The sequence below is a fragment of the Oncorhynchus masou genome, chromosome 8, assembly GCF_036934945.1.
Source record: "Oncorhynchus masou masou isolate Uvic2021 chromosome 8, UVic_Omas_1.1, whole genome shotgun sequence".
Taxonomy (NCBI): domain Eukaryota; kingdom Metazoa; phylum Chordata; class Actinopteri; order Salmoniformes; family Salmonidae; genus Oncorhynchus; species Oncorhynchus masou.
In genome coordinates this window covers 37,001,987-37,018,968 of record NC_088219.1, presented here as the reverse complement: position 1 = coordinate 37,018,968, position 16,982 = coordinate 37,001,987, and the positions used below count along the sequence as shown (strand labels likewise).

At 43.6% G+C, this 16,982-nt stretch overlaps 1 protein-coding gene across 1 annotated transcript in view; it reads left to right on the top strand.

Annotated features, from left to right (window-relative positions):
- Positions 1-16,982, top strand: part of fgfr1b (fibroblast growth factor receptor 1b) — a 32,416-nt gene that overhangs the window by 12,648 nt on the left and 2,786 nt on the right. The window contains exons 2-12 of the mRNA XM_064972361.1: positions 9,789-10,048; positions 12,800-12,889; positions 13,039-13,211; positions 13,510-13,633; positions 13,744-13,934; positions 14,042-14,186; positions 14,324-14,514; positions 14,662-14,807; positions 15,309-15,430; positions 15,577-15,687; positions 16,781-16,971. Of these exons, the coding sequence (XP_064828433.1) occupies positions 9,910-10,048; positions 12,800-12,889; positions 13,039-13,211; positions 13,510-13,633; positions 13,744-13,934; positions 14,042-14,186; positions 14,324-14,514; positions 14,662-14,807; positions 15,309-15,430; positions 15,577-15,687; positions 16,781-16,971 (1,623 nt within the window). The 5' untranslated portion in view covers positions 9,789-9,909. The remainder of the gene's footprint in view (positions 1-9,788; positions 10,049-12,799; positions 12,890-13,038; positions 13,212-13,509; positions 13,634-13,743; positions 13,935-14,041; positions 14,187-14,323; positions 14,515-14,661; positions 14,808-15,308; positions 15,431-15,576; positions 15,688-16,780; positions 16,972-16,982) is intronic.

Sequence of the window (16,982 nt, the reverse complement as noted above, 5' to 3'; positions counted from 1 at the left end):
GATAGCACAACATTTTAAAAATGTTCCTTTATTTAACTAGGCAAGTCGGTTAAGAACAAATTCTTATTTACAATGACGGCCTACCCCGATCAAACCCGGACGACGCTGGGCTAATTGTGCGAACGCCCTACCGATCACAGCCAGATGTGATACAGCCTGGATTCGAACTAGGGACTGTAGTGACACCTCTTGCACTGAGATAAAGTGCCTTAAAATGCTGCGCCACTCGGGAGCATCAACATGGAGACAGATTCGGGACCCGGTATGTTCACAGTCTGATAAAGGGGGAAGAGACCAGGAATGGGACTGCGCCGATTGTCCAACAACTGGGTTGGCTTCCTGTTTATGTAAAACATTGTCCGACAGACACCAATATACCAGATACAATATGCACGGTTGTGTTTGTGCGTGTTTGTGACCTAAAACAAGTTGTGTGCTCAAGACATTTGTAAAGATGTTGGCGTTTGACATGTTTTTTCTGTATAGTTTTTTCCCCTTCTAATTTACAAGTTATGTTGGTAGGTCATTTACTGGGGATATGGTGCGTGTTTTATCATTCACGTGTCAAGGTGTAGGTTAATTTACTGGTGGTTTGCCTTTGTGGATCTTGTCTTATTCCCCCATGTCTTATGCACAATATTCCGACTACACCTTTTGTTTGTCACGATGGTCGTCTTATTTGCACCTTGTTTTTTACATTGCGCTATTTTCCCCTTCTTACATTTTGTTACTGTAACCCGTAATGACAAAGTGACAACGCGTTTTTATAAATGTTTGCGTATTTATTGAAAATGAAATGCAGTATCTCATTTCCGTAAGTATTCACACCCCTGAGTCAATATAAGTCCGAATCCTCTTTGGCAACGATTACAGCTGTGAGTCACCATAGGTTTCCTTCCTCTCCCGCAACTGAGTTAGGAAGGAGGCCTGTATCTTTGTAGTGACTGGGTGTACTGATACACCATCCAAAGTGTAATTTATAACTTCACCATGCTCATGGATATTCAGTATCTGCTTCTTTTACCCATCTACCAATAGGTTCCCTTCTTTGCTATGCATTGGAAAAACTCCCCGGTCTTTGTGGTAGAATCTGTGTTTGACATTCACTGCTCGACTGATGGACCTTACAGATAAATGTATGTGTGGGGTACAGAGACGAGGTAGTCATTCAGAAATCATGTTGAACACTATTATTGCAGTCCACACAACTTATTATGAGACTTGTTAAGCACAGTGTTACTACTGAACTAAATTATTTAGGCTTGCCATAACAAGGGGGTTGAATATTTACTCAAGACATTTCAGATTTGGATTTTTAATTAGTTTGTCAACATTTCTAAAAACGTAATTCCACTTTGACATTATAGGGTATTGTGTGTAGGCCAGTGACAACATCCTCGTTGAAATGGTTGAAAGGCCACGACACGTAACAGAACGTTTTCATGGCCATTTAGATTAGGCTATTGTTTACATCTGGACAGACATTCTCACCAATGTACCAAAGCAGGAAAGTCCCATTTAAAGGTTTACGTAACAGAAGGTTATACATGGCCATGTAGATGAGATTAATGTCTTGAAGGGGGCCTGTCCTTAATGTCAGACAGTACATGTTACAGAATCATGCTAAGCCACGTCGTCTGTACTCGCCTTAGGAAAAATATACGACAAAAACAACGTGAGAATGAAGTGTCTATCTTTTATGGATGTCTTTATTGTGAAATGTAAATTGATAGGAAACTAAGTTTCTCTCGTAATTAGTGTACGAATACTATAACTGTTGGCCCATTTTTCAGACTAGAGCCATTGATAACACTAAATAGGTTTTTGGCTGAGTTATCAAAAAAAATATGACAAACAAAACGAGGTCCCGTGTGGCTCAGTCGGTATACTATGACGTTTGCGATGCAAGGTTTGGGGGTTTGATTCCCATGGGGGCCAGTATGAAAATTTATACACTCATTACTGTAGGTCACTCTGGATAAGTGTCTGCTAAAGTGAAAAACAAAACAAAATGTAGTCTTCATTGTGAATAGCAAAACCAGTGAAAACCAAGATATTTACAAAAAGTGTGAGGCTCTCAAGTTCATTTGATTGGGGATCCTACTATGACAAAGTCATCACCCAGAGGAAAATAACATATTTGCATATGTTTTCCAAACAACACTCCAACATTTACCATAGGGTGCCATGAATGATAGCAGCATCCTGGAAAGACACCAGACCAGTTGGTGTGAGGAAGTAGTCCTTGAGGTTGCAAGTCTATAGCAACTCTAGTTGCCATGTCCGCCAACATTTTTCTTGCGTCCAAGAAGCCGGTGTCCTCTGGTACCACCCGTCTCCACTCTCCTAGACGCAGGTCCGCGGTAGTTGTGGAATAGTCATCAAACAGGGTAGATGTACTGTGTTGATTAATCAGTGTTGTCAATGTTTGTGGTGTGTAGGTAGTTGTGTAGGGTCACACAGGCCTTCACAATGGTCTCAGCTTTCTCTGGGGCAACCTCAAAGGCTCCTCTCAGTATCCTCCATATCACAGCAAGGATGCCATTGCACCGACAGGAATAAACATCTCTCCGGTAAGAAGAAGGGCGGGGGTGTATGTTTCATGATTAATTACTCATGGTGTAATTGTAACACCGTACAGGAATTCAAGTCCTTTTGTTCACCTGACCTAGAATTCCTCACAATCAAATGCCGTCCAATGATGCGCTGCTGCGTGTGATGGTGACCAGTGATGAAGCTCAGATACGCATAACAATGGTGAAGGCAGTCTGGCATCCTCGAGTACCAGAGAGGGAGAGTGGGAGCAGGCGTGACTACCTACAGTGAGGGAAAACAGTATTTGATCCCCTGCTGATTTTGTACGTTTGCCCACTGACAAAGAAATGATCCGTCTATAATTGTAATGGTAGGTTTATTTGAACAGTGAGAGACAGAATAACAACAAAAAAATCCAGAAAAACGCATGTCAAAAATGTTATGAATTGATTGGCATTTTAATGGGGGAAATAAGTATTTGACTCCTCGGCAAAACATGACTTAGTACTTGGTGGCAAAACCCTTGTTGGCAATCACAGAGGTCAGACGTTTCTTGTAGTTGGCCACCAGGTTTGCACACATCTCAGGAGGGATTTTGTCCCACTCCTCTTTGCAGATCTTCTCCAAGTCATTAAGGTTTCGAGGCTGACGTTTGGCAACTCAAACCTTCAGCTCCCTCAACAGATTTTCTATGGGATTAAGGTCTGGAGACTGGCTACGCCACTCCAGGACCTTAATGTGCTTTTTCTTGAGCCACTCCTTTGTTGCCTTGGCCGTGTGTTTTGGGTCATTGTCATGCTGGAATACCCATCCAAGACCCATTTTCAATGTCCTGACTGAGGGAAGGAGGTTCTCACCCAAGATGTGACGGTACATGGCCCCGTCCATCGACCCTTTGATGCGGTGAAATTGTCCTGTCCCCTTAGCAGGAAAACACCCCCAAAGCATAATGTTTCCACCTCCATGTTTGACTGTGGGGATGGTGTTCATGGGGTCATAGGAAGCATTCCTCCTCCTCCAAACACGGCGAGTTGAGTTGATGCCAAAGAGCTTCATTTTGGTCTCATCTGACCACAACACTTTCACCCAGTTGTCCTCTGAGTCATTCAGATGTTCATTGGCAAACTTCAGACGGGCATGTATATGTGCTTTCTTGAGCAGGGGGACCTTGCGGGTGCTACAGGATTTCAGTCCTTCACGGCGTAGTGTGTTACCAATTGTTTTCTTGGTTACTATGGTCCCAGCTGCCTTGAGATCATTGGCAAGATCCTCCCGTGTAGTTCTGGGCTGATTTCTCACCGTTCTCATGATCATTGCCACTCCAAGAGGTGAGATCTTGCATGGAGCCCCAGGCTGAGGGAGATTGACAGTTATTTTGAATTTGTTCCATTTGCGAATAATCACACCAACTGTTGTCACCTTCTAACCAAGCTGCTTAGCGATGGTCTTATAGCACATTCCAGCCTTGTGTAGGTCTACAATCTTGTCCCTGACATCCTTGGAGAGCTCTTTGGTCTTGGCCATAGTGACGAATTTGGAATCTGATTGATTGCTTCTGTGGAAAGGTGTCTTTTATACAGGTAACAAACTGAGAGTAGGAGCACTCCCTTTAAGAGTGTGCTCCTAATCTCAGCTCGTTACCTGTATAAAAGACACCTGGGAGCCAGAAATCTTTCTGATTGAGAGGGGGTCAAATACTTATTTCCCCCATGAAAATGCAAATCAATTTATTACATTTTTGACACACGTTTGTCTTGATTTTTTGTTGTTGTTATTCTGTCTCTCACTGTTCAAATAAACCTACCATTAAAATTATAGACTGATCATTTCTTTGTCAGTGGGCACACGTACAAAATCAGCAGGGCATCAAATACTTTTTTCCCTCACTGTACATTCCATCAGCATATCGATTGCTGTACACGAGCGAGTAACATGTTCGACCATTGCTACTCTAACTTCCCCGATGCATACAAGGCCCTCCCCCGCTTTCCTTTTGGCAAATCTGACCATGACTCCCATCTTGTTGCTCCCCTCCTATAGGCAGAAACTAAAACAGGAAGCGCCTGTGCTTAGGTCTATCCAATGCTGGTCTGACCAATCGGATTCCACACTTCAAGATATGTTCTGGTTAGCCTCAGATAATAACAATGACAATACGCTGACTCGGTGACTGAGTTTATAAGGAGGTGTATAGGAGATGTAGTACCCACTGTGACTATTAAAACCTTCCCTAACCAGAAACCGTGGATAGATGGCAGCATTCGCACAAAACTGAAAGCATGTACCACCACATTTAATTATGGCAAGGCGACTGGAAATATGGCAGTATACAAACAGTGTAGTTATTCCCTCCGTAAGGCAATTAAACAAGCAAAATTTCAGTATAGAGTAGAGGTCGACCAATTCTGATTTTTCAACGCCGATACCAATACCGATTATAGGAGGACCAAAAAAGCCGATACTGATTAATTGGCCGATTGTTTTTTAATTTGTAATAATGACAATTACAACAATACTGAACAAACACTTATTTTAACTTAATATAATACATCAATAAAATAATTTAGCCTCAAGTAAATAATGAAACATGTTCAATTTGGTTTAAATAATGCAAAAACAAAGTGTTGGAGAAGAAAGTAAAATTGCAATATGTGCTATGTAAGAAAGCTAACATTTCAGTTCCTTGCCCAGAACATGAGAACATATGAAAGCTGTTGGTTAACATGAGTCTTCAATATTCCCAGGTAAGAAGTTTTAGGTTATAGTTAGTATAGGAATTATAGGACTATTTCCCTCTATACCATTTGTGTTTCATTAACCTTTGACTATTGGATGTTCTTATAGGCACTTTAGTATTGCCAGTGTAACAGTATAGCTTCCGGCCCTCTCCTCGCTCCTCCCTGGGCTCGAACCAGCAACACAATGACAACAGCCACCATCGAAGCAGCTTTACCCATGCAGAGCAAGGGGAACAACAACTAGAAGGCTCAGAGCGAGTGACGTTTGAAACTCTATTAGCGCGCGCTAACTAGTTAGCCATTTCACTTTGGTTACACCAGCCTCATCTCGGGAGTTGATAGGCTTGAAGTCATAAACAGCGCAATGCTTGACGCATAACGAAGAGCTGCTGGCAAAAACGCACAAAAGTGCTGTTTGAATGAATGTTTACGCACCTGCTTCTGCCTACCACTGCTCAGTCAGATACTTAGTATGCTTGTATGCCCAGTCAGATTATTTGCAGCGCAGGACACGCTAGATAATATCTAGTAATATCATCAACCATGTGTAGTTAACTAGTGATTATGATTGATTGTTTTTTATAAGATAAGTTTAATGCTAGCTAGCAACTTACCTTGGCTTACTGCATTCGCGTAACAGGCTACTTGTGGAGTGCAACGAGAGGCAGGTCGTTATTGCATTGGACTCGTTAACTGTAAGGCTGCAAGATTGGACCCCCGAGCTGACAATATGAACATCTGTCGGTCTGCCCCTGAACGAGGTTGTTAACCCACCGTTCCTAGGCCGTCATTGAAAATAAGAATGTGTTCTTAACTGACTTGCCTAGTTAAATAAAGGTATAAAAAAATACATCGGCACATCAGCGCCCAAAAATACAGATTTCCGATTGTTATGAAAACTTCTAGTTGTTATGAAGACCTCTAGTATAGCGACTAAGTGGAGTTGCAATTCAACGGCTCAAAAACGAGACGTATGTGGCAGGGTCTACAGACGATCACAAATTACAAAAAGAAAAAAGAAAACCAGCCTTGTCGCGGACATTGACGTCTTGCTTCCAGACAAATTAAACAACTTCTTTGTTCGCTTTGAGGACAATATAGTGCCATCGATGCGGCCCACTACCAAAGACTGTGGGCTCTCCTTCTCCATGGCCGATGTGAGTAAAATATTTAAACGTGCTAACCCTCGCAAGGCTGCCAGCCCAGATGGCAGCCCTAGCCGCGTCCTCAGAGCTTGCGCAGACCAGCTGGCTGGTGTGTTTACGGACATATTCAATCAATGCCTATCCCAGTCTGCTGTCCCCACTTTTTTTAAGATGTCCACCATTGTTCTGTTCCCAAGAAAGCTAAGGTAACTGAACTAAATGACAATCGCTCCATAGCATTCACTTCTGTCATCATGAAGAGCTTTGAGAGACTAGTCAAGGATCATATCACCTCCACCCTACCTGTCACCCCAGACCCACTTCAATTTGGTTACTGCCCCATAGGTCCACAGACGATGCAATCGCCACCACACTGCCCTATCCCATCGGAACAAGAGGAATACCTGTGTAAGAATGCAGTTCATTGACTACAGCTCAGCATTCAACACCATAGTACCCTCCAAACTCATCATTAAGCTTGAGACCCTGGGTCTTTACTCCACCATGTGCAACTGGGTCCTGGACATCCTGACGGGCCGCCTCCAGGTGGTGAAGGTCTTCTTGGCACCGTCAGAAGAACCACCAGAAGAACCTTTGAATAAAAGAAGCATGGCATTAGTGTTGAACTGGAACATTGTTATTTTATTTAACGAGGCAAGTCAGTTAAGAATAAATTCTTATTCACAATGACTGCCTACCCCGGCCAAATCCAAACCCAGACGACGCTGGGCCAATTGTGCGCCACCCTATTGGCTCCCAATCACGACCGGTTGTGATACATACAGCCTGGAATCGAAACAGGGTCTGTAGTGATGCATCTAGCACTGAGATGCAGTGCCTTAGACCGCTGCGCCACTCGTGAGCCCCAACATGAAGGCTATCAAAAATGTACTGTAACAGCTGTGTAGTCTATACGTTGGACATAGGTCCCCATCCTGCTACTGGGATGCCAAAGCACTTTTGTGTGAGGCATATCATTACAACTTCTATTTACTTTGGTGTAATTTTCACATCATAATATCATAAGTCGCATCCATTTACAGTATCTTACCCGGACATGGTCACATGTTGACTTTCAGAGGAAGCGCCTCGTCTCCCACGAAGACATATGGGCTCTGTGTTTGGGTCGCCAGGCAAGCAACTCTGGCCTTGGTAGCAGCAGCTGGCCTGCAAGGAGTTGAGAGCCAAACTTGCGTCGTGAGGGAAATTCCCGCATCTCCCTCCCGACCGAATGCGCCCACATCTAACCATGGTGTCTGCTGCCCCCCCAAAACCGACTCACATTACCCATGAGCACTACGTTATGAAAGCTGTCATGCATTTCAATGTGGATGTCCACAACAGAGTGGAAACGCAATGCGGTTAAAGGCTCCGTTGCGAGACGGACGCCACATACTTTGACATGTTTCACATTTGCCCTCTTCCTCAGTCCAGCCAGAGTCCATCAAAGAACAGGAAGTTACCGAACCACAGAAGATGAAAATATTGATGGCTTTATGGGATAGTTAGCAACTTGTAAGCAATTACCCATTCTTATAAGTGAGTACTATTTAAATAGTAATGTTAAATCATACACATTGGCTGTTGAGCCTATTACATTATATGACTGTTCCCTCCCGTTTAAGTTTATTGTGCTGATAATTACATTTGTTTTTGATGATTCAGATTAACATTAGTATCCCACCAGTGTAATGAACACGAGGGGAGACAGAGAGCTGGTTTCAAGCGCAGGGCACAGCAGCTGTTTATTGTACAGGACCACAGGAGGAGGCAGGTAGCTGGGTCCAGGGGCAGGCAGGGGGTCCAAAAGGGCAACAGTACAGGCAGGGAAAAGGCTAGTAACGTCATCCGGGAGATCAGGCAATAGGTTGATAACAGGAAATCCGATAGGCTAAAGTACAGGCAGGGAATAGGCAAAAGGCGTCATTAGTTTTTGCCTGCCTCACTAGCATACACAGGAGTAAACCACAGGAAAACCAGAAAGAAAGAAGTGTCACAAAACAAACAATCCTTCACAGTGATGGGGTGCAAAGAACTGAACTAAATAGTGTGTGATAATGACATAGAGGTGTGTGAACAGGTGATTAGAAGTCAGGTGATTGGGATCTGGAGAGTGGGCTGCGTTCAGGGGATATATGAGTTTGAGAGTGTGAGCTGGAAAGTGGGCTGCGTTCAGGGGATCTATGTGTTTGAGTGTGTGAGTTGGAAGCAGACGTTACAACCAGAGGGAAATTCATTTTTTCATGTGCTTAAAAAAGATGGTACATAAAACATGAAAACACAAAAACACAGAAACTACACAATAGAATTCATTAAAAGTGCCACAGCTACACATTTATAGTGAAAGTACACGGTATACCCAACAGACTATCTATCAAACAGTCTACCAATTATCCTTCCCACTGTCTTAATCAAGCGCTGAATCTTGACTTGGTCTTTTTACGCAGCCTTGAGGGGCTCCCGGATTGTGGAGTTGAACTTCACCTGTTGGGTACGGTTCACAAGGAAACTATTAATCCGTTTGATCAGTAGAGAGTTGACACCCAAATTCAGCAGCTTATCCACCAGTAGGTGGGGTTGGATGGTGTTAAACGTGCTACTGAAGTCAGCGAATACAATTTTCACTCGGGCTATTTGCCTTTTCTAAATGTTCGTAGATATTGTTCAGCATGACCAGTAACTCATCATCAACACCCCTGAAGGCACGGTAGGCGAATTGGTTTGGATCTATTTGGGATGAGAGACCAGAAAGAATTTGTTTTTGACGAATTTCTTCAAAACATTTCATGTCAAGCTTGACTTGCTATAAAGTTAGAGAAACAAGTTGAGGAAAAAGCAACTTAGCAAAACATGCTTTATTATCACCTGAAACAATATATTTATTCTCTCTTGAATAAAAAGGTCATATTTTGCATTGTCCCAGAATAAATGTGATCTCTGACGTGAGACACTACACTTGTCCATTCGGGTGCGGGGCAAGACCCTGCGAAGAGGATGTATGGCGTAACTGTGACATAACACCGTTTTTGTTCTGTGACGTTCGATGGGCATTTAAGGTGTGACCGGTGATCTGACAGGGGACAGGCGTCAAAGGTGTGTGTCTGTGTGTGTGTGTGGTAGGTGCGCCTCTCTCACCTCCCCTCGGGGACAGGAGCTAAAGGGGCTGAGGAGTGTGGGAAGCTGAGTTCCCATCTCAGACCTGTGAAAAGAGACACTAGAGCATGTGTCTCCACCCATCTGCTCGCGACAGCATGGGCTTACAGGGTAGTGGTGACGCAACCTTTTCTCACCTTTTCTTTTCATAATTGTTTATTTTTTTTACATAACCACTATTGTTCCTCTTGACCCTCTCTTTTTTCCCCTCTTACAGTTCCCCACCTGAAGAGTTGATGGTTGTGGGTTGATCCATTGGAGCGCCCTCTACAGCCAGCCCTGTACCAGTAGCCCTTGCCATTCCAGTACTGCACCAGTTAAGCTATACCAGTGCCATTATGTTGTTGTCTCGCTGGTCTCTGCTGCTACTCTGGTCTCTACTGGTTCTACTGGTCCTGTCCCCCCTAACCCAGTCCAGACCAGCTGCTTCCCAGTCCAGACCAGCTGCTTCCCTCAGTGACACTGACAGTGACACAGGTAAGAGACATGGACCACATAAAATATCTTAAATTCTCTCTCTCTCTCTCTTTCGGCAGGGCTGCGTCTCATTAGCCTTCTGTGTGTGCGTGCGCTTCCACTTTGCTCGCTTGTGTGCGTTTTAACGTCTGCTTTCTCTCCCTCTTTCTTATTTGATCCCTTTCATGCCAGGCTGAGGGCTCTGGGTTCAGGCTGCTTCCATGGTGGTTCAATCCCACTGACTCTGTTCCGCTGTCTGGACCTGCTCAGTTAGCAGTGGGTCTTTATTCTGAGACAGAGGACAGAACACACTCTTCAATTTGGGGATGTGGAGGCTCTTTATTGGTCTAGAAAGGACCTCAGTCTTCAAGGTTTGTCCATTTAGTTAAAAAAACTGAGGATGTTTACAGGGATTCTTTCATGGCGCAACCACGGTTCAGCTTCTCTACCACTGGCTATGGTTTACATATCCTGTCCACGCACGCACATGCACACAGTCGGTTGGATGTGGAACAGAAAGGCTGTGTTTGGTAGGAGAGGATGAATGCTGTCTGAAAGGAGGTGTTTTTTTCCCTCTATTGGCGAGTCGTGTAACCATCGGCCATCCTAAACCAGCCCTAACACCATGGTGTGTGTGTGTGTGTGTGTGTGTGCGTTCTTGCGAATGTGTGTTTGATACTGTTGTTTTGGAACGCATCAATTCTTGTTTTTCTCTCAGTCAAAAACACCAAAAATGTCACTTCGGCTGGAAACTATTTTGCCATAATACACGAAGGCTGCAAACAATTTTCTATCTCTGTCTCGCTGCTTCTTTCAAATAAAGCTGTTGGTCTTTGGATTTCAACCACCTCCCCCTGCTCTGCTCTTGTTTCGTGGATTCCGTTCTTCTTTTCAGTTATTTTATCCTTGTTTGTTTGTATCTCTTCTCTCTCTCCAACTCTCTCTCTCTCTGTCTATCTTTGACAACCTTTCATTAGGAATGTTCCCCCTGCCATAAGCAGACCGTATTCAGGACTTCCCATAATGCAGTTCCTGTAGATTACAGACCTGCTGTGGTGAGGCTGGGAGCTGGGATTCTGGGATGGTCTATGTCACTCTGTGGTGGTGATGATTATGGACCTAATCTCTCTAGATTACAGTAGATATGATGATGAGTCCTGCTTTCTCTGGTCGCAGTCCTGCTGAGATGTGGGGAGGGAAGGGATCTGCGGCAGAAAATGCCCTTAGTAATGTTGTAGTTCTATATTGTATAGTAATCAATATATACATTCTGCTGGGAGATGGAAAGGGATGTGTGGTAGAATATATCCCTGCTTATAGTAATCACTGATCTGACGTGGCTGGATCTGTGAATGCTGTGGACTGGAACCCTATCAGACTGTGTCTAATGGGAGAAGGAAAATGGCTTTTTTTTAATTCAACATATTCAAACAGGACCCATTATTAAAGCTCTGGAGCCCCTCAACTCACCCTCACACCCATCCTTGCCCTTTTGTTTGCAGCCATTTGTCAGGATGAAGGTGCTGACGATTAGTGTGTTTGTTTATCTCTGAGCTTGGGGTTAGGGAGCTACGTGGGAACTCTGAAGGAGCGGTGGTGCGTGCGCTGTGGCGACAGTCGAGGCACCTTAAAAAGGGGTGAAAGGTTAATCTTTATGCCGTTTCCATTCCCACTCAGCAGACCCCCACAGAGTAACCTTGTCTCAGCCCTTCCTGTTTGCACACACACACACAGTCTTGTACAGCTAACCTTGTGGGGAAACACAATTCAGTCCCATCCAAAATCCTATTTTCCCTAAACCTAACCCGTACTCTTACCCTAACCTTGACTCTAAATGTATTATTTATGTATTGTTATTTTGCCATCACCAGCACATTCGAGCCCGCTGCCTATATACATAGATACATAGATACATATATACATATATACATACTGTATATACACACATATATACATAGATACATAGATACATAGATACATACTGTATATACATAGATACATAGATACATAGATACATATATACATAGATACATAGATACATAGATACATATATACATAGATACATAGATACATATATACATAGATACATATATACATATATACATAGATGCATAGATGCATAGATACATATATACATGGCCACTTTAATAAATGGAACACTAGTCACTTTAATAATGTTAACATATTTTGCATTACTCTTCTCATATGTATTATTTTTATTTTTTAAATTTTATTTAACCTTTATTTAACTAGGCAAGTCAGTTAAGAACAAATTCTTATTTTCAATGACGGTCTAGGAACAGTGGGTTAACTGCCTTGTATATACTGTATTCTGTTCTATTCTGCTATATCTTAGTCCATGTCTCTGACATTGCTCATCCATATTTATATATTCTTAATTCCATTCATTTACTTAGATTTGTGTATATTGGGTATATGTTGTGGAATTGTTAGATATTACTTGTTATATACTACTGCATTGCCGGAGCTAGAAACACAAGCATTTCACTACACCTGCAATAACATCTGCTAAACGTGTATGTGACCAACAAAATTAGATTTTGATTTGAAACCTTACCCTAGCTCCTAACCCTAAAACTAACCATAGCTCCTAACCCTTAATGCAATACTAACACTAATTCTAAGCTTAACCCTAAACTTCCTAAAAATAGCATTTGATCTTGTCATGACCAACAAAATGTCTCCAGTTGGTCAAAAAAAATTATTCTCGCTATTCTTGTGGGGACTTCTGGTTCCTCTCTCTCTCCATAGCTGACATGCTTACATCGTCGGAGGATGAAGATGATGATGAAGAGTCTTCCTCAGAGGAAAATAAACTGTACAACAACCAGAAGCTCCAACGTAAGCCCCTTCCTCTCACCTCTTTCCCCCAAACCTTGCCTGTCACTCACCCGTCGCTCCCTCTAACTTGATTAGTATGAAAAAGTAGGAGCCCAAATTTTTTTATATTGAATCCAAAGTTAGAAATATAAATACCTCTCTCTCTCTAGCGGTGGCTCCTCAGTGGGTGACTCCAGACAAGATGGAAAAGAGGCTCCATGCCGTTCCTGCCAGTAAGACTGTTAAATTCCGTTGCCAGGCGACTGGTAATCCCACTCCAACTTTGCGGTGGTACAGGAATGGAAAAGAGTTCAGGAGAGACCAGCGGATTGGAGGCTTCAAGGTATGTATGTTTGTACAGCCCTCTGCTACATAGTGTGTTGTCTGTATAGTGCATCATCAGTAAAGTCAGCAGGTAAATAGCATACCTTAAAAGTAAAGATTAGATTACAGTGCCAAGGGGTAGAATGTATAAAAAATAACAGCAGAGGTCCAAGCACTGAACCTTGGGGAATTACAAATGTCACTTATTTCTACTTTACCAAATTTCAATCACAAACACCACACCAAATGTGTATTTTTCTTGGTTATTCTTGTGTTTTCACTCCCTGACTTTCTCTCTCACCCCCTCCCTCTTTCAGCTCCGAGACCACATGTGGACTATAATAATGGAGTCAGTGGTTCCGTCTGATAAAGGCAACTACACATGTCTGGTGGAGAACAAGCATGGCAGCCTCACACACACCTACCAGCTGGACGTAGTGGGTCAGTATGTGTGTGTGTGTGTTTACTTCTGATATGCGTACATGGAGAGATGTGTACGTATATGTGTGTGTTTGCGTCACTCATGTTGCATGTGTGTTTGTGTGTTCTAGAACGTTCCCCTCACAGGCCCATCCTCCAGGCAGGCCTGCCAGCTAATCGTACGGCAGTGGTGGGTAGTGACGTAGAGTTTGTCTGTAGAGTGTTCAGCGACCCTCAGCCCCACATCCAGTGGCTCAAACGCATCACCATTAACGGCAGCAAAGTGGGGACAGACGGACTACCCTACGTACGTGTACTGAAGGTACACACACACACACACACACACATATCTACGTACAAATTCTGAAGGTTAACACACACTGTACCCACGAGGGCTACCCCACATAAACATCTCTCTATCGCCCTCAGACTGCAGGGTTTAACACCACAGACAGGGAGATGGAGGTGTTTACTCTGAGGAACGTGTCTGTGGAGGATGAGGGAGAGTACACCTGTCTGGCCGGAAACTCTATAGGAATGTCTCACCACTCTGCCTGGCTCAGCGTGATCAAAGGTACGCACACATAAATGTACTCGATTATTCTAAACCTTTGCAGACCAATGTGCTTTACAAATGTGCACTCAAAATGGAAGAGAAGAAACAAACAAAAATGACAATAACATAAAAACCATTGACTTCCTCCTCTGCAGACGTGCCGCCCTCCCCCGTACCGTCTCAGGCCTACCTGCAGATTTTCATCTACTGTGTCGGCTTCTTCGTCATCATGCTCCTAGTCGCCATAGCGACCGCCTGCCGATTACGCTGCTCCCCGAAGAAGAGCGACTTTAGTAGCCAGCTGGCTGTTCATAAACTGGCGAAGAGCATTCCCCTACGCAGACAGGTAGCGCACACACACATATACACACATGCCCGTAAACCACGACCGTATGATGAGTAAAATTTGCCTGAGAACTAATCCCTGGGTTTAGTTCAGCAGGCGGACCGCTTACCATGTCCTCTCTCACAGCCTCCCCCTCTCTTCCTCTAGGTGTCAGTAGACTCCTCTTCCTCTCTGCAGTCCGGGGTGTGTCTGGTCAGACCCTACCGCCTCTCCAGCGGAGCCACGCCCAACCTGGCCGGCGTGTCAGAATATGAGCTGCCTGCGGACCCGCTCTGGGAGCTGTCACGAGACAGGTACTAGAAGGTTTATATCCCTGCATAGAGAATACACAGCCTATAGTTTAGGGAATACATTACCCTGCATATGGCATACATCATCTGCATAAGGTGCTTATAACTTAACCAAGGGGATTCATAACCTCCATGAACAAGACATTCATTTTATTTATTTTTCACCTTTATTTAACCCGGTTGAGAACAAGTTCTCATTTACAACTGCAACCTGGCCAAGATAGAGCAAAGCAGTGCGACACAAACAACAACACAGCGTTACACATGGGATAAACAAAGGTACAGTCAACAACACAATAGAAAAAGTCTATATACAGTGTGTGCAAATGAGGTAAGATTAGGGAGGTAAGGCAATAAATAGGCCGTAGTGGCGAAGTAATTACAATTTAGCAATTAAACACGGGAGTGATAGATGTGCAGAAGATGAATGTGCAAGTAGAGATACTTGAGTGCAAAGGAGCAAAAAATACAAATAACAATATGCCATGTGTGTCTGTGTTGTAGGCTGTCTCTGGGGAAGCCACTGGGTGAAGGATGTTTTGGTCAGGTGGTGCTAGCAGAGGCTGCAGGTCTGGACAGAGAAAAACCCTCCCGTCTCACCATGGTCGCAGTGAAGATGCTTAAATGTTCGTGAGACTACTGCTGACTACTTCTTGAAATATATTAGATATATTAGAATAAACGTAGATTTTGGTATCATCATTTCTAACCTTGAAAACAGTGTGCGTATTGTTTGATATTGATGTGATGTCACGTCCTATTTCCTGTGTAGCGGATGCCACAGAGAAGGACCTGAGTGATCTGATCTCTGAGATGGAGATGATGAAGATGATCGGGAAACACAAGAATATCATCAACCTGCTTGGAGCCTGCACACAGGACGGTAAGATTGGTGCTGTGTGTGTGCATGCATGTGTGTGTGCGTGCATGTGTGAGTGTGTGCATGCGTACGAGCAGAATGGCAAACCATAAGTACAAAGAGGCACAGTACAAAGGGATAAAGATAACAACAGAGGTCCAAGCACTGAACCTTGGTGAACACCCAAATGTTACATTACAAGTAGGGTTTGGCGGTATCCAGATTTGAATATCGTCATACCGGCCTTCTCTCATCTCTGGATTTATGGTATTACCGTCTTAGTACCGTCTTAGAGCTAAAAAAGGCCATTTTGCATCCATTACCAGAATGCTAACAAAAATAGTACAAACTAATAGCGTATTTCAATAGAGGCTGTTAGCTAATAAATATGCTAATGAGCTCAAACAAAATAAACTAATTGCAAAGACATGCAATCCAGCTTATACCGCTATACAAGTATAGGTAGTAGCTACTGAATGTAATTTCTGTTTCGCTTGTAAAAGTCCACACGCATGTGAAATAGAGACGTTGTGAAAATGAGCAAAGTTTTGACGCATGCTTGTCTGAAGGAAGAACCGAACTGGCTCTGGAGCAGTATGTGTCCACGCTGTGTCTGTGTGGAGTTTGGGGTTGCTATGGTAAATGGCCTGCCTGCTCTGCTGCGAATGGAGGGGAGAAAAAATAAACGCAAAGAAATCAAGATGGCAGCAGTGCCAGCTTTACAGATAACTCATCCAAAGCACTTTGACTTCTCAAACATGACAGAACGTGTCTCTTTATTAACTCAGCCACTTACTGAGCTAATTAGCCAATTAAACCAAATACACAGCTGGACTCACCAGCTCCTGTATTCTCCCATTGTGCTATTTACAAACAAACACATGACTGGCTGAACATTTCTGGGGAACTACGGTAAACTTCATAATGTAAAACAATGCGACAGGTGAAATGAAGAACGCAATCTGCTTTATCTCCTAGATTATTGAGCGAGTTGACTGCAGGTTTTTAAAAGTAGCTACAAATATTCTTAATTTATCTTGTCTTTTTCAGAATACCTATGTATACGCTACATACGGTATACCGCCCGAGCCTAATTATAACCCTCTTCTCTCTCCAGGTCCTCTCCACGTGGTGGTAGAGTATGCATCTCAGGGCAACCTGAGAGAGTACCTGCGGTGTCGGAGGCCTGTGGGTCTGGAGTATTGGTCTGGGCCTACCCAGGCCCCCTTGGACACCCTGGAGGTCAGGGAGCTGGTGTCTGCTGCCTATCAGGTGGCAAGGGGCATGGCTTACCTCGCCTCACAGAAGGTCAGAGAAGA